The sequence below is a fragment of the Juglans regia genome, chromosome 7 (genome assembly GCF_001411555.2).
Source record: "Juglans regia cultivar Chandler chromosome 7, Walnut 2.0, whole genome shotgun sequence".
In the NCBI taxonomy this organism is placed as follows: domain Eukaryota; kingdom Viridiplantae; phylum Streptophyta; class Magnoliopsida; order Fagales; family Juglandaceae; genus Juglans; species Juglans regia.
In genome coordinates this window covers 21,009,043-21,035,605 of record NC_049907.1, presented here as the reverse complement: position 1 = coordinate 21,035,605, position 26,563 = coordinate 21,009,043, and the positions used below count along the sequence as shown (strand labels likewise).

Genomic DNA, 26,563 nt, shown 5'->3' with positions numbered 1-26,563 from the left:
TTTAATGCCTCGCCATTTCTTTTTTGTATTCTAACAAGTAATAAAATAATGCTGAGCCAAAGCAGCTTACTAAATGAAGCTGTAACTGAAAGCTCCACCTTCTGTGCTTTGTTAACCTGGCACTTCTGAATATATCTCATGAAGTATGGTTTAGTAAAAGAACAAAAACAGCCACTCCAACTATTCAAGGTTTTCCTCAACAGAATCCTAACATTTAATCAATTGCCAATCTATTTGGAGATATTGCTACACAAATAGTCTGAAGGAAGTCAGAGCATCCCAAGCACATTATAGCAATAATCCGGTATTTGTGTTGGACAACCTTCAGGAAAAAAGATGCATGAGAAGCCAAAATTTATCTGTCACTCAATTTGATGCTGCAACTTATGATAGGACCTTCTGGAAGCCCCCCCACCAATCTGGAAAATTGAATAACAAAAATTTGTATCCCAGGTCAAATGCTTTTTAAATAACAGTACACGCTTGAATACATTCCAAAGTTTAGCTTCATTACATGAGAGAGCAATGATAGAACAAAACCATATCAACAAGACTTCATCTCCTTCTGTCTCCTCGGTGCCTTCTGTCGTGATCATCACCATCATCTAATGAGTTTCGCCTTCCATGTTCTCGCTCTTCTTTCCTGCCTTTGTGGCTATCATCGACTGCACTTCTTTTTCTCGGACTTGGCTCATCCCTTGTTTCTCGTCTGTCGCTGTCTACATTTCTCTTCTTATGTACTCTCTCATCCCTCCTTTCCTCATGACTATCATTGTCTACACTTCTCTTTCTATGATCTCGATCATTGCTCCTTTCTACATAGCTACCATTATCTGCATCCCTCTTCCTATACTCTCTATCATCTCTCCTTCCCACATGACTGGAACTATCTTTATTTTTCTTCCTGTAGTCTCCATCATCCCTCCTTTCTGCATGGCTACCATTATCCGGTGTTCTCTTTCTATAATCCCGCTTATCCCTGTTGTTATCATCTAGGTCTCTTTGTTTATGCTTTTCTCTATCCCTTCTCTCTTCAATATAATCCCGATCTCCTCGGCTTCCACTGGATCGACTTGCTTTACTATCGCGCCTCATTTCATCCTCTTTGTATCCTCTCCTCCTGTCACTCTGCCTGTGCCTATCACTCCAGTTTTTATTTTCTTGATGCCTATGCTTTAGGTCTTCAGTATTTCCATCATTTATCTTTTGTTTCTCAACCCTGTCATCTGGATCATGACCTCCATGTCTCTTATCTTGTCTTGGACTTTCAAGAGCATCTCCATCAAATACCATTTCGTACCTATAACAATAAATAGCATTAGAGAGAGAGAGACAGACAGACTGAAGGGCAGAGAATCACATGCAAGATTACAAACCTAGAATCGTTGTCTCCTCGCTGTCCTGTATCCTCCTTTAGAATATATTTTTGAGTTTGGTGTCCAATGGCTGGGCCCCCAGTGCAGTCCTTGGCAATGTGATCAAGAGCACCACATTTAAAGCAACCACGTCCTACAGCCAAGTAGAAATAGGGACATGTTAATTTCAGAGGATTATAGAAACTTACTGAGATTTTAAATGATAATCACATTCAAGCAACAATCCTAAAAGATATTGACTTGGCTTTATTTTGCCTTCCAGCTACTGCCACATTAAGACTAACAGTTAAAGAAGTTAATATTAAGGTATGTGCCAATTAGTTTAAGTTTTCATAATGAAAATCAGGACATCATGTTGCCAACCTAAATTCAGATGAATATGGACACCAAAACCATTATCTTGTTTGTAGCACAGTATTGATCTTTATTGAGCCAGCATAACATGCATGGATGCTTTCATATAATCAAGATACTGATTGCAATCCAAGCAGGACATCCAATACGGAATTTTTTATTCAATTGAAGCAGGAATCATGAAACATCCTGTTGTAATTACTATTAGTTCTTAACCCAACCCCCGAAAAACAAACAAATGGAATTGCAATCCAAATGGGATGACATATACATTTTTAACATCCACCTCCACTGCTCTGACAGCCAAATGCGTGCTAGTTACCAATTTCACCTATTAAATTAGACCAGGTATGCTGTAACATACGGGCCCTAAATTAGGGCTTAGAATTATTATTTTTACAATTGTTACTACTATTATTATTATTTTAGTAAATATTTTAACAGATCAGTTTTAAAATAGTGATTTTATTTGATTGGGTTTCGTCCCCTATCAACAGCCCATGTATTCTTCTGTTGGTTTCCTAGTTTGAATAAGTTTCCTAATCGATAACCAACACTCACCTCAAAACCCTCTCATAAAATCCTCTCTTTTCCTCTTCATCAAACCCATGACATTCCTCCATCAACCAGCAGCATCTTTGCGGCCAGAAACCTTCCCCACGTAAATTCTAATTTTCTTTTACACAGCAGAGCCCGTAGCCCTCCTCTTAGCAAACCAAGGTCCTCTCCTCGCCAGAAACCACCACAGAAGATGCCATTGGCAAGTCTTCCTCCCCTCACAACGTGCATCAACCCCTTAAAACCCCTCTGTCATCTCTCTCTCCACCGTAAATAATAGAACAGCCCTGTGTTTTGCCCAGCCACCATCAACCACAGAGGACGTCGGAGCACCACCCACGCTGCCCAGAAACCGCCGGACAGCCAAACTCCGTTGAATCCCCACTATTCCGGTAAGCCCACTACCGTCTGCCACCCTCTCTCTCTCTCTCTCTCTCTCTCTCTCATATATGTCACACCATCATGTTCAGAGGGACCCTCCAGTCACCACCGTGAACCTCAGCCAGCAACCCAGACCCACCATCGCAGTGGTTCTTCTTCCTTCTCTCGATGAGCATCGCACAGCCATTTCCCGTTATTGTTCTTAGTCCCGTGTATTTTCCAGATGGGTAGCCACCTTTTTAATTCATAATGGGCCCTTGGGCCTTAAGGCCATTCGGCCAAGTGCCTTGTTAATCTATTAGAGGGCTGATTTTCCACATGGACCTTGTTATATGCTGGACTAGATTTTTAATGCTTTTCAGAAACTAGGCACCTGGCCTGGGAGATGTAGAAGGGGTGTTCTGGGAGTTCAGAGGCCATTTGTCAGGGCTATCAGATGAGATTTCAGCTCTTATGAGGAAGGTTGACTGGGGCTTAGGCACGTTAATGGGACAAAGAAATAGGGTTACGCAGGAACAGGCCTGGAAAGGCTGTGCAGAAAAGGCTATGCAGAAACAAGCTTGCGCAGGAACTGTTGAGGCCCACAAATCAGGCCTACTTAGGGTTTCCTAGCGGGTTGGGGTCGCGACCCAGAAACCCACCAAGCCCGTGAGCCTTCAAGCCTACCAAGCTCGTGACTCCTGTCAGGCCCAAGCTTCTCCCTCAAGCTGGTGTGCCCTAATCCCGCCGGCACCTTTGCTGGCAACACAAACATCGCCGCAGGACCCTGTCGTTCCTATAGGGGTTGTGTTAGACCCCCACGTCGAGTTGCCTCTAGAGTTGCCGCACATGCCATAGTCATGGTGGGGAAATGCACCTTGGCTAGCCCACAACCAAGCATTGGCTCGTGGGATGACACGCATGGGGCGCCCAGCATGCATGCATGCCTTGGCCCGCACAATAGCACCCACGGGGCCCCCAGCATGCGGGCTAGCGAGGCTAGCATGCGCGCAGCACAGCACCGCGCACCCATGCCCGCGGCATCACGCGCATCAATGGGCCGCACGCCCATGCGCTTCCCAATGCACAGGCCTGTGCGCACATCAGTGGGCCGCGTGGCCTTGCGCGCACCCTTGTGCCGCAAGACCATGCATGCGCCTATGCGCCGCACAGCCAGCCCAGCCCGTGCGCGCGCGCGCACACGCCCAGACTTAGCTTGCCGCACGCCCGCGTGCCCATGGCCCTCCTGCCGCACACCAGCACGCCCATGCCCAGTCTGCCGCACACCAGCGAGGCTAGTGGCACGCCCCATGGCGTGCCATCCAGCGCACGACTCCAGCCCGTGCCTTGCGGAGCAAGTCAGTGGCATGCCCACCAGGCATGCCATCCAGCGCACGGCTCCAGCCCGTGCCATGCATCCAACGCCTAAGCCACCAGCTTGGGCCATGCCGAACCACTTAGCCATGGACCAACCAACATGCAACCACTTAGTCCACCATGGGCCCATGCATGTCATACTATGATTTAGTCCATGACTTTATCTTATTATTTTTATTTTAATTAATTATTAATTATTTACTTTCAATGGACCTATTGGGGGTTTTCAAGTTGTAACTTATAAATAAGATCCTTAGTCATTTCATTCACATCTTTTGACAAATTCCTAAGAGGAGAGACTTTTGTTTGAGAGATCACAAATCGGTGCCATAGCACTTGGGCTTTTTGGGTGATATTCGTTGATCCCAATGAGAGGATTACATTTTGCAATTCTTTGAATAAGTGTAGTTCATTTATCTTATTCTTACAACTTGGTTCAATTCATGAATCCAAGTTGTGTTTATCAATATATGAGGTTTATTCAATTCTTGTACAACTCGGGAATCAAGTGTTGAATTATCTTATTTGTTCTTTTTATTATTCAAGGCATAAGTGTTCTTACTTGTGTTCTTGAGTGATCTTCATATTGTTCTTGGTGTTCATCCATATTTTCGGCTCTTCAATCCATTTCACTCATAAAAGTCGACTAACCTAGTGTTAGTCTACTTTCCATAAATTGTTGGATTTTTCCAACCCTAGTGGCCAAACCCTCTTGTCCATAGTGAGCAAATACCATTCGGCCAACACTTCCCTAATTGGGAAAAACCCTAGCCGCCCACTCCACTTTCCAAACTAGGATTCCTATAATTTAGGAATCCCTAGTTGACCCAAACACTTACCCCATTCGGCCAAATCAATCCATTTGAGTTCCTTGAATTTAGGAACATTCCATCAATCACTCCCCAAGCTTGTTCGGCCAACCCTAGCCGCCCAAGCCTTGCCCTAATTTCTAAGCCCTAAACACAAACCCTAGCCGCCAATCTCCATACTTCCAAACCCTAAACCTAATCCAAAGTGGTGCCAACCCTCATTCTACCTCATTGCCGTGCACCACTTTTCCCATTGCTACCATACACTTTACCAACCTTTCATTAATCCATTCTAGCCTAAACACTTGACCATAACCCATCCAAGTGGTCATCTTGACCAGCATTGTCCGAGAATCAAGCAAGAGAAGAACGGAGGATCGGTCATCACATCAACCATATTGACGTGGAGAACATAGTGTTTAGGGACTTGACCGAGGTCCCTAACAGGTTGCCTGTGCGCGACTTAAGGGCACGGCAGCGACGGCATCAACTTTGACAGCACTGTTTAGAGAGGAAAATGACGCTACCGTCGTTTCTCAAGCCATCAGAGGCTCGACGCCGCCACAAAAACGACCGATATGCTCAGTCGAGTCCTTGGGTTACAACATGTACCCTCTCAGCTCGAGATGAAGTCTCGCTGTTTAGAGAGGAAAATGACGCCACTTCTCAGGCCATCGGAGGCTTGATAGGCTCAGTCGAGCCCTTGGGTGGCAACCTAGACCCTCTCTTGGCTCGGAATGAAGTCTCCACAAACCCAATGGTCGTTGCCCTCTCTGGCCAGCCCATTCCCATAGTCCCCACGGGTCCTCTCTCAATGGATGTCTCCAGGGTCCTTTGCTCAGTTGAGGAAGAGGAAGAAATTGGTTCCGAAGTGGAGGAAGTCTCATCTCCAACTGGGTCTGGAGACATTGTGCCTTTCATTTAACTGGGGGACTTAGGGGATGATCCCAGTCCTATCTGCTCTCTGCCCCCAACTTGACTGCAGTCTGATCCACAGCCAAATTGGGTTTTGCAGAAGATAGAAGAGATTCAGCATTGTGTAGGGATCTCCTGTGTTGGTTTCAAGGACCCATTGACAGCGCTATTCACATCCATTGCAGCAAAACAGTCTCACTCACATCAATCCGCCATCAAAAGAGAAGGGGAGCTAAAGAGGCTATCATGTTCCGTAAATTATGAATCTAGGGAAGGAAGTGTTAGCAGGGGGAGGATTATGGATAGGGCGAACCTAGGCGATCCATGAAGCCCAAGATCCTTCCATGTTCGAGGCTTGAATGACTCAAACAAACGCCTTAGAGTGAAGAACTTAATCCAGGATTGGAAGGCAGACATTATCTGTTTGCAGGAGACTAAATTGAAGTATGTGAATAGGAAAATTATAGGGCTATGCAATTGTGCGTATGCAGGATGGACTAGTCTTGCTTCAAAGGGTGCATCAAGGGGTATCATTGTGATGTGGGACAAGACAGTGGTTGATTCGGTGGAGGAGTTTATTGGGGAGTTTGTGGCTGCATGTTCTTTCACCACTTTGGAGGATGGATTTGGTGGAGTTTTGCAGGCGTATATGGACCTAATAACGACAATAGTAGGAAGCTTCTTTGGGATGAGATTGCTGGCTTGTGTAACTAGTGGGAGGGCCCATGCATTGGAGGTGATTTCAACATCACTCGGTTCTCGAGTAAGAGGTCGGGGGTTTCTTACTCGGGATGAGCCATGGCTGACTTTTCAGCCTTATTTCTTGAACTGGACTTGATTGATCTCCCACTAGCAGGGGGTGACTACACTTGGTCAAATGGGAGGGCATGGTCTCGGCTGGATAGATTTATTGTCTCTCCTTCCTGGGAGGCTCACTTCCCCACTCTATGCCAGAAATGCCTCCCTAGGCTTTGCTCAGATCATTTTCCATTTTTGTTGGACTGCGGGGGTCTTCATGAGGGGCGGAGATAATTTAAATTTGAGAATGAGGCTAAAGGTGGAGTGGTTCATGGACAAAATCAAAACATGGTGGTCCTCCTATCATATCTCGGGCACCCCAAGTTTTGTTTTAGCCGAGAAACTAAAAGCCTTGAAAAATGACCTGAGGACATGGAACATGGAAGTCTTTGGGAATCTAAATGACCAAAGGTATAATTTTTTTCAAGAATTGCGGCGATTCGAGGACAAAGAGGTGACTAGGGCCCTCACGGCAGATGAAAAGGAAAGGAAAATGATTGTTGTAGCTGAATTGGAGAAAATCACACTTTTGGAAGAGATATCTTGGAGACAAAAATCTTGGGCCCTTTGGTTGAAGAAAGGGGATAAGAGCACTAAATTCTTCCATCGGGTTGCTAACTCTCATCGAAGAACCAACGCCATCGAGGTTCAACATTCCGAAGGGAGGATCATGTCAGACAAGGCAGCCATAAAGGAGCACATAGTCCACTTTTACGACCAACTCCTCAAAGAGCAACACCCCTAGCGGCCCAAGGTAGATGGACTAACTTTTGATTCTATCGATTCTCCTAGAGCAATGTGGTTGGAAAGGCCTTTTAAAGAGGAGGAGGTGTTTAATGTGTTAAAAGGGATAGGAAAAGACAAGACCCCAGGCCCAGACGGTTTCACAATGGCTTTCTTTCAGGCAAGCTGGGACATTGTCAAGGAGGATATCATGAAGGTATTTCTCAAATTTCATTCTTTCTTGAAATTTGAGAGAAGTCTCAATGCTACATTTATCACCCTTATCCCAAAAAGGGCAAGATCGGTGGAGGTGCAAGACTTTCGCCCCATTAGCTTGGTGAGTGGGGTCTATAAAATCATCTCCAAAGTGCTAGCCCAGCGGATGAGTGCAGACTGTGCAGTGATGAGGAAGATCATATCAAAATCCCAAAACACCTTTGTAAAAGGGAGGCAAATACTTGACTCGGTCCTCATTGCTAATGAATGTTTGGAAAGTCGAGTCAAAGTCAGCATTCCAGGTATTTTATGCAAGTTGGGTATGGAGAAAGCTTTTGATCATGTAAACTGGGATTTCTTGGTGCACATATTTAGCAGGTACGACTTTGGGGAAAGGTGGTGCCAATGGATGAAGCATTGTATCACTACAGCCAGATTTTCTATTTTGGTGAATGGCACTCCTGAAGGCTTCTTTGATAGTTCTCAGGGATTGAGGCAAGGAGACCCTTTATCACCTCTTCTTTTCATCTTGGTAATGGATGTCTTAAGTAGAATGTTGAATGGAATGGTGGATGGGGGTTTCATCTCGGGTTTCTTAGTAGGTGGCTCCACTCATGGTAATCTCTCAATCTCTGATCTTCTCTTCGCTGACATGCTGATTTTTTGTGAGCCAGATCCTAATCAGATTCACTCTTTAAGAGCTCTCTTGCTCTGTTTTGAAGCCATCTCTGGCCTCAAGGTCAATCTTACAAAATCCGAAATTGTACAAGTTGGTGTGGTTGATAATCTAAGTGTATTGGCCGATTTTCTGGGCTGCAAGGTGTCATCCTTGCCCATGAAGTATCTTGGTCTCCCTCTAGGGGCCCCTCATAAATCCAAGACAATGTAGGATGGGATTGTCGAGAAGATCGAGCGCAAACTAGCGGGTTGGAAGCGTCTCTATTTGTCCAAAGCTGGCAGAGTCACTCTTATCAAGAGCACACTCTCTAATCTACCCACATATTTTCTTTCCTTATTCCCCTTGCCTGTAGGTGTGGCGCATAGATTGGAGAAGACTTTTTGTGATTTCCTATGGGGCAATCTTAGAGCTCGCTACATGCGCTGAATCTACATATTGACGGAGAGGATCGTTTACTTTGGTCATCCTCAGAGAACAAGAGCTTCGCAGTGTGTTCCTTTTACAAGGTATTATCGACACACCCCTTCAATGCATTCCCCTGGAAGTGCATATGGAGGACTAAGGTTCCCTTAAAAGTGGCTTTTTTTGTTTGGCTAGCATCCCACGGCAATATTCTGACTATTGATAAGCTAAGAAGGCGCGACCTCTACCTAACAGACTGGTGCTTCATGTGCAAAGCAGGAATCAAGAAGCAGAGGTAAGTAGTATGATCATACCTTTATGTGTGCTGTAATTGTTAAGTTTTTGCATGAAAAATGTGATGTTTACCTATGCTACGCTACGAGCCAATTCAAGGTTAGCCCCTTTTCACGAACCTCTGTGAATTATTATGATATGCTTGTAAATGAGCCTATATATGCTATGCTGATATGGATTGTTGTTAGATGGATGAGATGTTATGAAAATCACTTGTATGCCATGTAATGTTCATGTAATGTTCATGTAATGTTTAGATCATGTTATGCCATGCCTATGTTATGTTATGTTATGTTGTGTAAGACTCATGTTAATATGCCATGTTCAATGTTATGCCATGCACAAGAGTATGTCATGCCATGTAACTTCATGAAGTCAAACATGTTCTTATGCATTATGAAGTTAATAAGAAAACACATGAATGACAAGCAAGCTTTAAGATTGGCCTTAAGTTATGGGTGGATGTGCAAGCCACGGACTCAAGCGTGGTCCACCACATGAAAGATATGATGTTTTGAGGTGACACAAACCCAAGCATGCTTCACCACAGGTTATGTTATGTGGTGCCATGGACTCAAGCGTAGTTCACCATATGATATGTGATAACACGGACTCAAGCGTGTTTCACTACATGTTATGATATGTTAGACGGTGTCACGGACTCAAACGTGGTTCACCATATGTTAAGTGATAACACAGACCCAAGTATGTTTCACTACATGTTATGATAAGTTATACAGTGCCACGGACCCAAGCGTGGTTTACCCTATATAATGATATGTCATATATGGTCAACGACAATTGGACCGATGCACACATATAATGATGGCCACTAAATAAGTGAAAGACAAGATGAACAAGTCATGTATGATAGTTAGGAAATGCATGGAGTCAGTCATTCATGCATCCACATTACATGTATTGCCATGATTATGTATGATTCCACTCATGTTACTAATGAATGATATATATGTTATGTGAATGTGTGATGATATATGTAAGTTTTCAAAATTAAGCCTAATTGTTAAACTAAGTTAAGTTTACAGTATGATGTGCTATTATTGAGTCTTTGACTCATTTGTTTCTTTCTCTATTTTTATGTTTTAATGTCCCAAATGATGATTTCGTGGATAACAGAGCAGGAGTGCCTGGAGGAGAATAAATTTCCAGAGACTTAGTCTATGATTTAGACATTTAAGCAGTGTTGGTTTCACATAGAACTAGCTTATGTCATTTCTTTTATTTCTCAGCTTTTATGTTATGAAAGACTGTCATACTATGAGTTTTATGATCGAATAGATGAGGTATTTTATGAGACCGAATCTCTTTACCAGGCGTTATGTTATGAATATATGTAACATTCCTGACCTACGGGAATGAGTGTTACATATGCGCACTGAAATCTGTGGGAGGCTTGGGTATCTAAAACATGCTTGTGTTTAATCAGGCTTTACTTGGAAAACAGTTGTGGCGATATCTACCGGGGAGGGAAGTTCTATGGAAAGTTGTAGTAAATTCCAAATATGATAGTGCTTCGGGCTAGTAGGGGTCTAATGAGGTAAATGGACCACAAGGGGTAGGGTTGTGAAAAAATATTAGAAAAGGATGGATGGTCTTCACTAGACACTAGACTTGAGATGCAAGATGGCACTAGGACCAAATTTTGGCATGACTTTTGGTATGGGTAAGAGATCTCTCAAGGAAGCTTTTCCAGAAGTACATAGGATTGCAAGGAAGCAGGAGGCTTCGGTGACTAATTTGAGGTTGCGTTTGGATGTTGAAATGAGTTGAGTTGAGTTGAGATAATAAAATATTGTTAGAATATTATTTATTATTATTATTATTATTTTGGGATTTGAAAAAGTTGAATTGTTTATTATATTTTGTATTGGGATTTGAAAAAGTTGTAATGATGAGTTGAGATGAGTTGAGAGGATTTTTGGTTCCAAACGAAGCCTAAAGGTACTTTCCAAAGGCTCCCCTCAATGGAATGTCAAATTTTTCAAAGCAGTCCAGGACTGGGAAGGTGACTCCTTCACAGACTTTTTCAATCTATTATAATCCTGGAGGCATAGACAAACTTCTTTGGAGTCCATCCAAGAAAGAGAAGTTCACAGTCCGCTCATTTTACCAGGCCCTAAACTATTCAGGACACGAATTCCTCTCTATAGAAGAATATATGGAAGGCTAAGGCACCCTTAAAAGTTGCTTTCTTCGCTTGGGAAGCCTCTATAGGGAAGATTATCAGCACAAATAACCAAAGGAAACATCAGATTATTGTCATGGATTGGTGCTGTATGTAGAGAAAGGGAGGGAAAACTGTAGACCACCTCCTACTCCATTGTGAGGTTGCTAGCACTCTGTGGTATGATTTATTTCGCAGAGTTGGTTTAGCATGCGTTATGCCTAGCAAGGTAGTAGACCTCCTTGCTATCTAGAGAGGATTAAGAGACAGTACACAAAGTGCAGACGTATGGAGATGGCTCCCATTTTCCTACCGCGTTGTAACTTTGAAGATAATGAACGCACATTGGATGAACTCAAAACTTTGTTCCATAAAACTTTGTTCCTTGGTCAATCACTGTAGATTTAAATGGACTAAGCCTCCATGAATTCCCTGTATCAGTTTCCAGTTCCATCTAGGTGTTTCTCTTGTACACAACACATGTACTTGGGCTATGCCTATTATTATTAATCAAATTGACATTTTCCTATCTAAAAACAAAACTGTCTAGAAAGTTTGGGGTACTGCTGCCCAGATTTCATATTACCATTTAATGTAGTAAAACATTATTGATTTATGGTAAAAAAACCAAAACGAAACAAGGATTTATACTTGATGAACAGCAAGTACACTTCCATCAGGAAAGATACGGAAAAAATAAGTTGAACGATATGGAAAATGGTCCCCACGTCTTTGGTGGTATCTTTGGAGGGAGAGGAATGCAAGAAGCTTTGAAGATTGTGAGCGGTCAATGGAAGAGCTTAGAACTTTCTTTTTTAGCACTTCATTTCATTGGTCAATTGTAATAGATTTCAATGGCTTGAATCTCCATGACTTTCTTGTACCTCTAGACAATCATGACTAGGTGTTGCTCTTGTATATGTCCCGTTTACTTGGGCTATGCCTATTTCTATCAATAAGATTTGTATACTGAAAAAATAAAAGTTGAAAAATAGTGCAGCCGCATCATGCCAAAAATTGAAAGAGAGAGAAATGAACCAGAAAAGGAAAAATAAAGATTTTTTTATAACTAGGAAAAAGAGATGAAACAATAATCCTTATAAAATTGCAATATTTACCTTTACCCATTTGGTGATCTTTGCGTCTGTACTGGGACCACAGTTTCGCAACACTCTGACTAAAATCCACATGTATCCTTCGATCATCAATTAGGGCATTATCCATCTGCCATTAAAATTAGATATAAGAAGTTTGAATGAACAAATAGATGCATAACAAAGCATGGTTTTACAGCAAAATAAAGCAGGTAATCAATATTGATTCCTCTAAATCTTCTATTCTTATTTATTTATGTAAGGAAAATTAAAACATAGCTCCTATAGTTAAATCTAATTGCACTTTACCTCCCTGACTTATGAAAAATATAATTTGGATCAGATTTAGTGTATTTTGCTGAGCCAATCAAGTAATTCCACATTATTTATTTATTTGATACCCTTATTTGCATATTTCCTTTTACTTTCCTCAAAACCTCTGCCAAATTGGCTGGCCCCAGTCTATTCCCTTCCCCTGGCTTTGTTTATCACAACCCTGAAAGACCACTTCCCAGTTACGGCTCATATAATTTGAAAAGGGTGCCAATGACCTCTAGCTCAAACGATACTGCCTCAATGTAAGAATAGTATGGAGGTGAAGTTGTAGGCCAAAGATCTACAGAGTGCATACAATCAAATGAAACAACCAGCTACCCCCACAGGGTTACAGAGTGCTACAAGAATTTATTTCTAAGGAACAAAATGAATGATCATGAAAAATATTCATTTTTCAACCTGTGAAGAAAATGAGTTTTTTTTTAATTATTAGTAATGCAAATTGCAAATTTTACTAAGAGCACAAAGGAGTGCAACCCAAGTACACAGGAAGCATATAAAATATATATCTTTTTTTTTATTGGCACCGGGTGTCCGAGAATAGCGTCCCGACTAATACCGGGGGTGCACAGGCCGTCAGCAAGGAGTTTCCCGCAAGTACACCTCATATAATTCAAGGGGAAAATCCTCCAGTCCGATGGCCCCTAGAAATTGTTTGCACCCAAGAGGATTTGAACCTTAGACCTAGGGGGAGCATACCACCAATCCCAAGGCCTTTACTACTTGAGCCAACCCCTAGGGATTATAAAATATATACCCAATTAGCAAGAAGAAGAAAAAGAAAATCCTTAAACTCTAATAGGTTGGAAAATTGCAAGATATTGTGAACAGTAGTCCAATTATCCATGCATAGAGATTGTTGAAAATTATTACTTTTAATTCTGACACTGTCCTCTCACGGTTTTCTAAAATTCGGGCATTGCATTCGTGGAAAAATGCACCACACTAATAAAACAAAAGTCCTTAATGTCCATCTTCGAATAAGGGCAATGAAAGTAGCATTGAGGTTATTCTCAAAACTCATGCAAGACATACAATAGGTCTTCTTCAATAATCTCCCAACAAGTCTGGAAAAAGTCTAAAGAGAAAGCATCAAGGCTAGGGGCATTGTCACCATTTATACCCTTCACCACCTCAAATACCTTACCCTCTCAAAGGCTCTCTCCAGCCACACTAACTCCTTTCCACACTAGAATCAAAGCTATGATCATCCGACATTGGTCTCTAAGAAAATTGTAGAGAATAAAGACAGGTGTAAAATTGTAAGACATGCTCCCTAACTTCTATGTTGTCTAAAGAAGCTGCACCATCAATAACTTGAAAGTTTATCATGTTATTTCTAATTTTCTATGATTCAAATTGGCCATCTAATGGAAGAATTTTGTGTTCAAGTCTCCTTCCTTGAGCCAAAGAGTTTGTAATCTGTGTCTCCGACATGTTTTCTCCAAGAAAAGAATCCATTCTAACTAGCTAGAAACCTTACTCATTTTCAATAGATCATGCTCAGATGACATGCGTTCTTCTGCAATAGTATCCAGCTCACTAAGTTCCACCATGAAGTGTCGCTTCTTCTCTCCAACATGGCCAAACACGTCCTCATTTAATTTATCCAAATTTAGTTTCAAGGCTTTCAATTTTCTAGCCAGATTATTACTGGGGGAACCTTGAAAGTTATAGGACCTTCACCATTGTTTCACCCTGTCCATAGATCCCTCAGTTTTCAGCCATGTCCTCAAATTTGAAACGCCTACTGCTTCACACCTTGTCATCACAAATAAGCAACAAAGGAATGAGGTCCAATAATAAACTAGGAAGACTTCTCTAAGAAAATACTAGAAATTGGATTTCCCGATCAGGAGAGAAGGAACCTATCAACTCTAGGCCATGTCGGAGAATCATGGGTACTGCACCATGTAAATTATCATCCTACAAGGGTGATATCTACAAGGCTTTGCTCAAAAATGAATTTAGAGAACTCCACAATAGCTTGGGAATAGCACATCTCACCTAACCTCACGCTCAGATAATGGATAATATTAACTTCTCCCCCAAATATACACCATGGTAGGTTCCACCATCTAACCGGACCCACTATTTGTCCCAAGAATTATTCTAATCATTATTGGGTCCATAAACTCGAGTGCAAGCAACACAAAATTGTCATTGATATTTTTTTAAGTGCATGCAACAGTGAGATGATCGCTTGACTAGTTAGTCAATCCTGTTCCTTTTTTTCCCCATTGATTCCCTTTAAAGAAAGGGAGAGAGTGAAGACTGTTTATGGAATGATCTTTTGTTTAGGGAATTCATGTTAATCACACCTATAGTTTTTAGAGTAACTTAAGAAGTAAGGTACACTTCTCACCTGATAGTCATATAATATGACTCCCATTCACATAGTGCAACTATTAGCTTTAGTGATTTCTAAAATATTTCTACCCCTACTTTCAATTGTTTTTACACGTCAGAAGCTGTAGTAATAAATATGCCTACATATGTTCTTTATAGGCAAAATAAAAAATATATATATACCTACATATGTACATATGCACGTGAGCATTTATGTGCGTCAACATAAAAGAAAAAAAAAAAAAAAATTACATGTCAACTATCAGTTGTGTATCGCAATAATAACTCAATAAGGAGAAAAAGGGGGGGGGGGAAGGAAGAATGGACTAGTCCTCTATCATGTAAAGCCAGAAATGTCATATTTCACATGTAAGTTGTCAAAACAAAATCATAAAATTTTAGCTTCTTAACATAACACTAAGGTTGCATTTGGGTAGTGAGGTATTCTAAGGTATTCTGTGAATAGTGGTGAAAAAATAATGAAAAAGTAGTAATAGAATATTGAATAGTAGTGAAAAGTATGTGAAAAGTAATAATAAAATAATGAATATCCTACCCAAACTAGGCCTTAAGACTCTTTGTAATGCAATAATATCCTAAAGAGAAGTACTTAAGGTTAATTTGGGTAAGTCCGAGATAGTACCGGTGGGTCGAGTGAGAAATATGAGAAGATTGGCAAGTATTTTGGATTGTCAAGTCTCCTCATTGTTAATTAGATACCTCGGACTTCCTTTGGGGGCTACATTTAATGCTAGTATGGTATGAGATGGAGTGTTGGAAAAGGTAGAGAGAAGGATGGCGGGGTGGAAGTTTTGTATTTGTCAAAAGGGGGTATAATCACTCTTATTAATACTTTGTCTAATCTTTATTTTCTATCTTTATTCCCTATTCCTGTTGGTGTGGCAAATAGGTTTGAGAAGTTATTTTGAGACTTCTTGTGGGGAGGTTTAGGGGAGGAAGCTAAGTTTCATTTGGTTGGTTGGGATAAGATTTGTACTCCTTTGTCATGTGGTGGGTTGGGGTTTACAAAATTGAGCATCTTCAATAAGCCATTACCTGGGAAGTGGTTATGGAGGTATCAACAAGAATGTGAATCCTTGTGGAGGGCTGTGACTGACTCAAAATATGGGAGTGCTTGGGGAGGATGAGTTCTAATGAGGTGAGAGGTACTCATGGTGTGGGGGTGTGGAAGTGTATTAGGAGTGGTTGGGATGATTTTGTAAAATAAGCTTTTTTTGTGGTTGGTGACGGTTCCATAATTCGTTTTTGGCATGATCCATGGTGTGGCGGTAGGGTTCTTACTGCTGTTTTTCCAGATCTCTTTCGTATTTCTCAATATCCGGATGCTTCCATGGATGAGATTTTGGACTCTTCTAGTGGTTCTTCCCTTGGAATGTTCTTTTTTCTAGAACAGTTACTGACTGGGAAATAGAGGCTGTTTCTAAATTGTTTGGCTTACTGTATGCTACACAGTTTGGGCGGGATGCGAGTGATAAGATGGTTTGGAGGCACACTGGTAATAAGAAGTTTTCAGTTCGTTCTTTCTACAAGTTGCTGTCTAGGCCGAATGGGGTACACTCCTTTCCTTGGAAGTGTTTGGAAGAGTAAGGTGCCTTCAAAGGTGGCTTTCTTTGGCTGGTCTGCTGCTTTAGGGAAGATTTTGACTTTGGACAATCACAGGAAGCATGGACTAATTGTTTGTTTTGGAGTGGTGCTTCATATGTAAGAAAGCTGGTGAATCGGTGGATCATTTATTATTACATTGGGAGGTGACTAGGGTGTTATGGTATGAAGTGTTTAATAGAAGTGGAATGGCTTGGGTGATGCCTAGGAGGGTGGTGGATCTTTTTGTTTGCTGGAGAGGTTTACAGAATTTGCAAATTGCTGCTGTTTGGAATATGACCCCTTTATGCCTTATGTGGTGTATTTGGGATGAGAGGAATGGTCAATGCTTTGAGGATAAGAAACGTTCAGTGGATGAACTTAAACGTTTTTTCTTTAATACCTTATTGCAATGGGCTTCAGCTATTGTGTTTAATGGAACTAGTGTCCATGATTTTCTTGTTGCTTTTTCTAGTTCCTGACTTGTAACTAGGTTCGGTTTTTGTATACTTCTTGTGTACTTGGCTTTGCCTTGCTACTTGTCTCAATAAAATTGCTTATTCATCAAAAAAAAAAACTTATAAAAAATTTTCTCCAGGGAAGAGGTTACAAAGTGTTTAATCCAACTAGAAACATGTAAGAACAGAACCAAGCTGTCGTAAAAACTGGATGCATGTAGCTAGTACATCGGGGTCATTAGATATGCAAGAAGATAAAGAGCAATTTGAGAGAAACAAGACTATAATTTCAGGCTCCAACCTACCTTAAAATATGCTTGTTCACAAGCCTCTATCGTCTCAAACTCTGGCATGGGGAAAGAAAACTGATAGCAATCAGATCATAATAAAAAACTTGACACTACAATAGAAAGTAAGACAACACCATAAACTAAGAAAATGACGATATGCACAACAATTACCACGTAGACTGCGGTATAATGATACCCATGCCTATTATCCCCACTGATCGATTTCCTCCAAATGCTCTTAGTCAAGCCAGGGTTAGGCTATGGTTTGGTCTATCTAGAAGGAGCACCTAGGGATCCCCTATATATGAACCCACCTAGCATGCTCCTCATGGGTCCATTTCCTCTTGACACATACCCCAGTGGATAGGGGTACAATTATAGTCACACTTACAAATTTCCAACCGATGGTCTCCCCCTCCTTGCCTTTGTTTTTGTCTTCTTTTTTTTTTGGCTTTGAATTGAAAAAAGAATATAAAAGGAAAAGATAAAGATAACCACAATTAGTTATGCATTCCATTAATGGAAAAACCTGTTTGAGACTTTTAAGATTTCTTTTCCTCCTTTCCTGTCCTTTTTTTTTGGCTTGGATAGAAGTAGAGAAGGGCATCATCCTAAGGGATTTTAAGTGCCATATTAATAAATGTCCAAGTAAAAAGTTAGAGATAGCTGTAAACCAAAAATATCACTTCCTTCCCCAAGCTAAAGGAAATGCAAATTAAACACCATCATTATTTTTTTTAATAGGTAATTGAAAATTTAATTAATAAAAATAAATATTCTAAGTAATTACAGCAGTCTTGTACAGAATGCAAAGAAATATTCACCAGGATAACAAATGGAAAACCAGGAGGAAAACAAATATTTCCCCACCTACGAAAGCATAGCATAAACTGTCACCGGTCTTGTAGTCACGAATTATTTCAGCCCTGTAAGTAGCATTTACTTATGAGAAATGCATGTAGCAACCCTGAAAACACCCACCCCAAAAAATCAATAATTTTCAATACCAAAAACAAACTATATCATCACTTACGATAATACTGTTCCAAATCGAGAAAATATGGTATGCAAGTCCTCATCCTGCAGTAAAAACAAGTAACCATTAAAGATGACCTTAAGATTAAAAACTCATTAACAAAGAGCTTAATATGAGTATATTTTTTTCTCAGATGAGAATAGTATCTTCCTAGTAATAGGAATGATAGAAATCCCCTATCGCCATAAGCACTCACTTCAGTAACAGGATTCAGTTTACAAACAAAGAGCACATTATCAGGAGGCTTCATCTCAGCATCAGGAATATCTCCAATCTATATGCAGATAAGGCAAGAAAAATAAATAAAAATAAAAAACAACTCATTTTATCAAAAAAAATCTGGGATCTTTTTTTTTTTTTTTTTTTTTTGGATATGTAGAAGTACTGGGATCTATGCATATGTATCCAATGCTTACACTCTCAAGTACAACTGCTCTTGAATGTGCTTCCTTTGAGCGGAGAACCTCCTCAAGCTCTTCAGTACCTAATTGCTCATCCATAGGCACCCAATCATCTTCAAGCCGCACATCATCATCAACCTGGTTAGAACATAGAGATAGTCACGACTTTGAAGCAAAGATGCTTGCCACGTTACCACCAAATCCTCCAAGATGCCACAAAAAGAAAATGAACAATGATGACCCACTTTGTCTTCTGCTCACCTTGTTTAATGCACCCCACAAAGTAATATAAATTTACTTGGCATCATGTTGGACATTTCAAACTGACAACCAAATATCTGCCAATTATGATACTCAGAATTCCTATTCTGAATCCCTAGTTTTTTCTTTTTTAGGTAATTTCTAGTCTGAATCCCTAGTTAGAAACATGCCATCAAGGTGAAAGAATCTTGTATAATTCTATTACGTTTGAGCAAGCTTCCCATGACATTGTTAAAATTAGAAGATATTCTGATAGACAGGAAACAAAAAGTATCATCATTTCAATAAATCCTAATTATCTATAGATCTCATTGGCCATCTTAACCTAAGGAACTTATGCCTCTAAGTGCCTTGTAAATGACTACTCACCCATTATTATTTGGCTTCATGCTTCCTCATATAAAAATAATAGCTGCAGCTTTTTCATTACCTCATCTTTTGGCTTTCCTTCAGGGGAAGCCTCAGGAATCAACTCAGGTAGCTGGGAAGGATCATCAAAAGGATCATCCAGTATGTATGTGTGTTTGATTCTGTTCAACAAAGGAAGAGATAAGAAAATATGACCTAATAATCATAATTACATTGTCGGTTTTACAAGATAAAATATATAGAATGGAAATAGAATCGACCGTATATTCCTATATGGTCTTCCCTTCTCATCCACATAAGCTTCATTTATCCTGGTCAATGTATCGAGCCCTTCTGCTACTTCCCCAAAGACCTGCAATGACAGCAACTTTTGTGAAACGATTGTACATTGAACCAACACTATTTGGATAGATTATCCCATCATAAACTCTCATTAGCTACAGATATATAAAATCATCAAGAAAAAAAAAATTCTTTAGCCACAAAAGGGATTTAAAAAAAGTAAATTCACAAACTGATATGGCTTGATATAGTACATCAGATTATAAAGTTACTTTTATTGTAAAGTAGATCTAACATATCACATAAAGTCACGTTAGTTTGTGAGTTTGCTTTTGTGAATGTAGCCCTTCTCATGAAAAAAAATACACAATCTCTGTACCCACACCCTGGCCTATCTAAAGAGTTCACTTAGGGGTCGTTTGGATTTGAAGATAATTTGAGATGATTTGAGATGAACTGAGATGAGTTGAGATAGATTGTAAATAGTAATGAAATGAGTTGTGAATAGTAGTGAGATTTGTGAGTTAAAATTGTTGAATAGTAATGAATAGTAGTGAGATGAGTTGAGATGAGCTGAGATGACTTGCGAATCCAAACGTCTCCTTAGTCTTAACCCCTAGAAGTTGGCTCAAGTGGTAATGGTCTTGGTCTTGGTGGTATGCTCCCTCCAAGGACTAAGGTTCAAATCCTCTTGGTTGCAAATAATCTCTAGGAGCCATCGGACTGGGGGATTTTCCCTTTTAATTACTCAAGGTGCACTTGCGGAAAAATATTTGTTGAGGGTCTATGCACCCCCGGGATTAGTCGGGACACTATTCTCGGACACCCGGTGCCAACCAAAGAAATTATAGACATCTAGGATGCAATGACTTTATAGCAAGAACGACTGGATAAGTAGAAAGGTTTTTTCTCATGTTGATACAGAGAATGATTTTTTTTATTGACACCGAGTGTCCAATAACAAAGTCCCGACTAATCCCGGGGGTGCACAGGCCCTTGGCAAGGAGTTTTCAATAAGAACACCTCGGGTAATTCAAGGGGAAGTTCCCCCAGTCCGATGGCCCCTAAAAATTGTTTGCACTCAAGAGGATTCAAACCTTAAATCTAGAGTGAGCATACCACCAAGACCAAAGCCTTTACCACTTGAGTCAACCCCAAGGGGTTAAAAAAGTTTGCAAAATCAAGCTCAAAACACGATATTGCCTATATGCCTCAATATTACTTGCTCTCAAAACTACACTGATCAGGCTATATGGATATGAAATCAATGTCTGGGTAAAAACTTCTTCAGCTAAACTGGAAGAATCCTTCACATTTCAATAGACACTAAAAAGATGCATAGAATATTAACATTGTTAATAGTCTAAATGTTTATTAGCAAAAGAATATCCCTTTTTATTTTTTGTAAGTATTGCAGTAATGCCACACTTATTGCAGTAATGCCACTAGCCTTCTAGCTACCTCACTTACAAATGAAGTGTTTTATGATGCAACAAGAAGAATTCAATAAATTTGTAACACCCCAATTATATTGGAGGGTAGTAAATGAGAGATTGATGAACAGAATCCCATATTGCTGGGGAAAAAGAATTTTTCCATATTTATAATGATCTCAAAGAAGCTCTAGTTGTAACTATAGTTAGTACTTTTACTAGAACTAACCTCTTAAAAGTAATCTATTTCATTACACCTCCCCAAAGGGAACTAAAGGACAATAAGTTCTGTCCATGCTGTCCAAAGGAAGATAAAGCGCTAAACACAGGCTTCTTGACGGAAGCATATCACACAAACTAAGTAAAGAACATTAGAAAAAAGTTGAGATTCCTCCCCGAATCCACCTCTCCTTTCACATCCTTTATCAAGGGGAAAAAAACTCTTTAAATAAGAAATTAACTAGGAGAAGCGAAAACTACGTCCACATCTTTGATTCAAGTAAAGGAATCAAGAAGGTACATGACATCACAAAAGTGGATGACTAGCCAAAACAAAATCATAAAATTAAACATTCTTTTTTCTTTTTTCTTTTTTTTTCTTCTTTTTTTTTTTTTTTTTTTGGTCAGGGAACCTCTCCAAGGCAGGGCCCTTCAGACCCATCCCTGCAGAGTAAACCCCGGTCCCATGCACCGCACCCTCGAAAGTTTCCCTACACGAAACTGGTTAAATCGCTGGCTTTTCACCAAGGGGTGTGGCCCCTAGAGATTGTTTGCACCCAAGGGGATTTGAACCTTGGACCTGGGGGGAGCATACCCCCAAGCCCAAGGCCTTTACCATATATTCCTAGGGGTTAATTTATTTTCACATATATTCCTTTATTCATTACTGGTACAAAGAGAAATAGAAACCAAGAAATCACTGGGATAAGGAGACTCACAGCATGCTTCCCATCTAGATAGTCCAGATCATCACGTAAAGTGAAATAGAACTGAAATAAGAGAAATTTCATGAGCAAAAGAATAGGTTCAGACGAGAACTCAGTAAACTCTAATTCTCAATAAGATGCAGGAGAGATTTTGAATGTTCTTCATCTTCAAAAGGTTATATAGTAAAAGAATCCTCAATACCATTGAGCAAGTAAGACACTCTTATACCTGAGAAGCATTAAGATTCTCTCCGGCACTAGCCATGGCAATGGTGCCAGTCTTGGAATGCTTTAAATCAAGATGAATCTCGTCACTGAAAAACCGAGCTTGATCACCATATAGAAACCTGAAAGGAGAACATAGCATGATATAAGTATGTTCAATTAGGTTGTGTTGGGGCAAAAGTTACTTTGCATGGCAGACAACCATCAATACAGAATGCAGTGAATGGTAACCCAAGTTAACAGAGAACAAAGCAGAGTCATGAAATCATGCACTAAGAAACAAGAAGTGTAGACAGCTATCAGAATAGAGAATTTCCAGTAAGATTAATGTAATTTCCCACAAGAAGTGGGGAAAGTTTTATATTGCTAATAGCTCATATAGATGTTCTTACTTGTAGATAGAATCACCACCAGACCCTGTTCCAGTCGGGTCACCAGTCTGTGCAGTAAAATCCTTCTGAACCGTGTGAAATAGGCACCCATTATAGTATTTGATCCTGAAACAAAAAGTCGAAATAAATATGGAACAAAATAGAAAACTAAGACATTCTATAACCAATGCCCAAAGCAGTTTATCAAGCTCAGAAAACAAATTTCCCACGGTCATGGTTTATTTGATAGTAAAAATTACCAATAAAGATTATTCCAACTTAATATAAAAAGTTATAAGACTCATCAAAATGGACAAAGTCGAACAAAGAAAACAATCCATAGAGAAAAAATTCCTCGAGGAAAATAAATCTTGCAGTTACAAATCAACTAATTAGATATTAATTCGCACTTGTGGAAACTGAAGTTGAAACAACTGTGCGTCGAAAGAAATTTGAGGGAACAGGCGAGTTTCAGAAATGTAAGAAACACAAACTACGTGCAGCCCCATTAACCCTCAAAAAAATAACTACTGACAACAGAACTGAATCTCCGCACTCCTAAAACCCGCTAAACATAGACATTCAGATTAATAAATAAAAAAGGACTCCAACAAGGACGGTCAGAGTTCAGCAGCCAACAAATTGATTTTCCACTGAGAAAGTAGGAAAATAAACGAATCAAACTTCTCTTTTTCTCGGGAACCAAAAGGATGTTAAAAAATAGACAACAACTCACTTGCAAAGCTTTAAGAAGTTTTTGGAGGTCAAGGGGCACTTATCCGTGTGCAAATCCACCACTATGTCCCCTAAGCTCGTTACGATCAGCACCGACATCCTTTATACAACAGCACTCAGCTACGAATCTCTGCGATTTGCTTTGCTGCCGAAAAACATTGCCAGTAACAGCGAAAAAATAAAGCAGCGATCAGCTGAACCCTATGAAAGGATGGAGGAGGTAACTATACGGCGTCGTCCAACGCGCGTGGACAGCAACGGGTCACTGCTTCGGTCGAAACGTACGGAACGCACTCTACGTGCTATTTATTTCCTTTTTTTAGGCTTCCAAATTATCAACAATTATTTCTTCATAAAATTATACTCCAAATTCTAACCATTACTATGAGATTTGGACAATGAATTGAAATGAGAATTAAAAATTAAATATAATTTTTATTTTAAAATTTAAAAAAGTAAAATTATTTATTATATTTTATTTAAAAATTTAAAAAAAATATAATAATTAATTAGATTAGATTAGATTATATTAGATTAGATTAGATGAGATGAGATGTCACCGTCAAATTAGAAGAATCTTTTACTATAAATTTTAGAGTTACTTGCAAAAATAGTACTTGAGTTTTCACTTTTTTATAATTTGAGGCATAAGTTTTTTATTTTTACAAATTAATATTTAAAATTTAAAAAACTCGTAATTTAAGACTTTCATTCATTTTATGTTAAAAAATTAATAGTCACGTGGCAGTCTTAAGTTACGTTTAGATGTTGAGTTGAATTGAGTTGAGTTGAGATTTTTGTAAATAGTAGTGAGTTGAGATGGTAAAGTGAGTTTTCTATGCAAAGTCACATCTTTTGAATATTGATTTTGCATATGAAGAAAAACTCTCACATTGAATTATACATATTTGAATCAAATAATAATAAAATCTTTATTATTTTTTTAATATTTTTTTTTCTTAAATCAATAGATCATCCAACTGCATATAACCAAAATTAATAGACCTTCCATTGGCCAACCAAAGTCACGAAAATCTGTTTATTTTAATTCATCATTTAACTGCCAACCAAAATCACGAAACGCTGCTTATTTTCATACAAATTCAATTGCCAACCAAAATAAATTCTATACAAATTCAACCTTCTTACCAAAATAAATTCCATATAGATTCATAATTTAATACAATGTAATTCTATACAAAGTCATACACAAGGTTGATTTTAATATAATATCCACAAACTCCAAAAGTGATACAAATCAACAAGTTTTTCCACCACAGCTCCACAATAGTTTACATGTTGTTGATAGCAACCAGCAGTACAATAATACCCAAACAATAAATCTACTCACAATCGTGTTTGGAGAACCTGCACGGAACCGTGTCCTACGTGGCAAGGAATGGCTTCGTTTTGCATTTTGAATCCCATAATGAGTTTTCCTACATATTTCTGCCTTTTCACATCTTACTTCGATTTCTTCCACTCGAAACAAACCCTTCTCCCTATTCCCATCCTCCCGACTCCCATCGTCTTCCTCCACTCTGCTTCGTCGACACTCGAAATGAGTAAGCCTCCACTCTGCTTCGTCGACCCTCGAAACGAGTAAGCCGTTCCTCCGCTCTGCTTCCAAATTTCATGAAAACTTCTTCGTCTTCTCCACCAGAGCCCCGAACCCACTTCGTCTTCTCCACTATATCAGAAATCCGAAGCCTACAGAGCAGGTAGGCACTTCTACTCCTCGAACCCAAGACCCACAAACACCAAATCTGAAATGTAAAACCCACATAGCGTCGAAACTCTAATCCTAACCCGAAACCCTAACCCTAACCTGAAACCCTAACCCTTACCCCAAAAAATTTGTCCATCCTCTGCCCATAGAGGAACTAACCCGAATATTGTTGATCTTGTGCAATTGATTAAGTGGAAATTTATTGCCCACTCGAGGATTTCGTGTCTTGGTATTAATGCTTTGATTTTAATTGATTTGTTACATTAATGTTGATCTTCAGGTGGTGAACGCCGGAAAATAGTCCTTATAATGGGGTAAGCGCGCACATGCTTGATAAATTTTATAACTTCTGACTTATTTGGATGGGTTTGTTGTATTGGAAAAGCTGCTACAGGCTGTATTGCATACTAATTATAAGCATATATTGATCACTTTAGTTTTATGTAAGAAATCATTATTCTTTTCTACTTGAATATAATATTATAAAATCATCAATATTTTATAAGATCGATGACCCTCTCATATTGTAACCTGCTTGTTAATTATTCTGATTCGCCTAGCTCATTGCATATATAGATGCCCATGCATGTGATGTGGGGAAAGAAAAATGGATTTTTGAAAATGTCTTTGCTTACCAATTTGCAAGGTTAATTTAGGCTACATTCATATAGACTTTTTAAGTTGGTTGATTATTCAAGTTTGATTATGCAAGTTTTATTATTTGTACATACAAAGTAGATTCAAGTCTACCACAATTTGTGTAAGCATATTCTAGAGATGCAAAGCTTTTGTGTTAAATTTTATTATAAGATTTCAGTTTTAAATTCATACAGAATTTCTTATATTGCAAAATTGTCTTGCTTATTTGATGGATCTTTGCAATGTGTTAATTGGATTTGATGATCAAAAAAATTTCTTAACTACTGGATTTTGTTTTTCATGGCTTTACTTACCAATTTTTGCCTTCGTGGTTTGACTAATACAAAGGATCCATGGTTTGGTTTTTCAGAATCACGCATGGCATCATCCCAATCATCATCTTTATGTAATGATTTTGTCATGGAATCACCTATTTGTTGGTGTGATTTGAAAACACCACTAAAGACATCCTACACTAAGAAAAATCCAAGAATGAGACTTTTTGCCTGCCCAAAGTATAATACGGTAAAACAATTTTTAATTTGTCATATTTGCATATCGATTTGCTAGTTGACGAGTTTATTTTATCATATTAATTGGGAGTTTGTACTGTGTGTAGGGAGATGCAATTTGTGAATTCTTTGTATGGGCATATATCCTACAATTACTAGAGGAGAACATTTTATTTGGAGAGACTAAGGCGTGGAAGATGTGGGATGATGTATTACAGCGCGAGTATGCCGTGCGGAAAAGGGAAGATAAAATGAGAGAGATGGCGAAAAATCTAAAAAAGGAAAAGCGAAAGTTATTATGTTTGTATTGTGTTGTCACCTTTATTATTTTGTTTGCTTGGTTTGGATAAATTCCATGTAAAAAGTCTAAGTTCATTTTGGCTGATTTAAGTAACCATCTACCTTATAATATACGTTCTTACACACAGTATTTGTGTATATTTTGGGATGATATAAGAAATTTTCCTTT

At 39.3% G+C, this 26,563-nt stretch overlaps 1 protein-coding gene across 2 annotated transcripts; it reads right to left on the bottom strand.

The window, feature by feature from the left end:
- Positions 1 to 66: 66 nt before the first annotated feature.
- On the bottom strand, positions 67 to 23,466 carry LOC109003438 (peptidyl-prolyl cis-trans isomerase CYP59). 2 transcript variants are annotated; one of them, XM_018981555.2, is made up of 15 exons: positions 23,216 to 23,466; positions 22,501 to 22,605; positions 22,113 to 22,230; positions 21,896 to 21,946; positions 19,503 to 19,594; positions 19,304 to 19,403; positions 18,628 to 18,750; positions 18,408 to 18,485; positions 18,209 to 18,255; positions 18,046 to 18,101; positions 17,191 to 17,231; positions 12,165 to 12,270; positions 1,377 to 1,509; positions 515 to 1,300; positions 67 to 419 (listed from the first exon to the last, which is right to left on the bottom strand). In XM_018981555.2, exons 1-14 carry the CDS (start codon positions 23,311 to 23,313, stop codon positions 556 to 558), a joined length of 1,893 nt encoding a protein of 630 aa, XP_018837100.2. In that variant the 5' UTR covers positions 23,314 to 23,466; the 3' UTR covers positions 67 to 419; positions 515 to 555. The 2 variants fall into 2 exon arrangements, with proteins under 2 accessions (XP_018837100.2, XP_018837098.2); XM_018981553.2 differs by having other exon boundaries at positions 67 to 1,300.
- Positions 23,467 to 26,563: the final 3,097 nt, after the last annotated feature.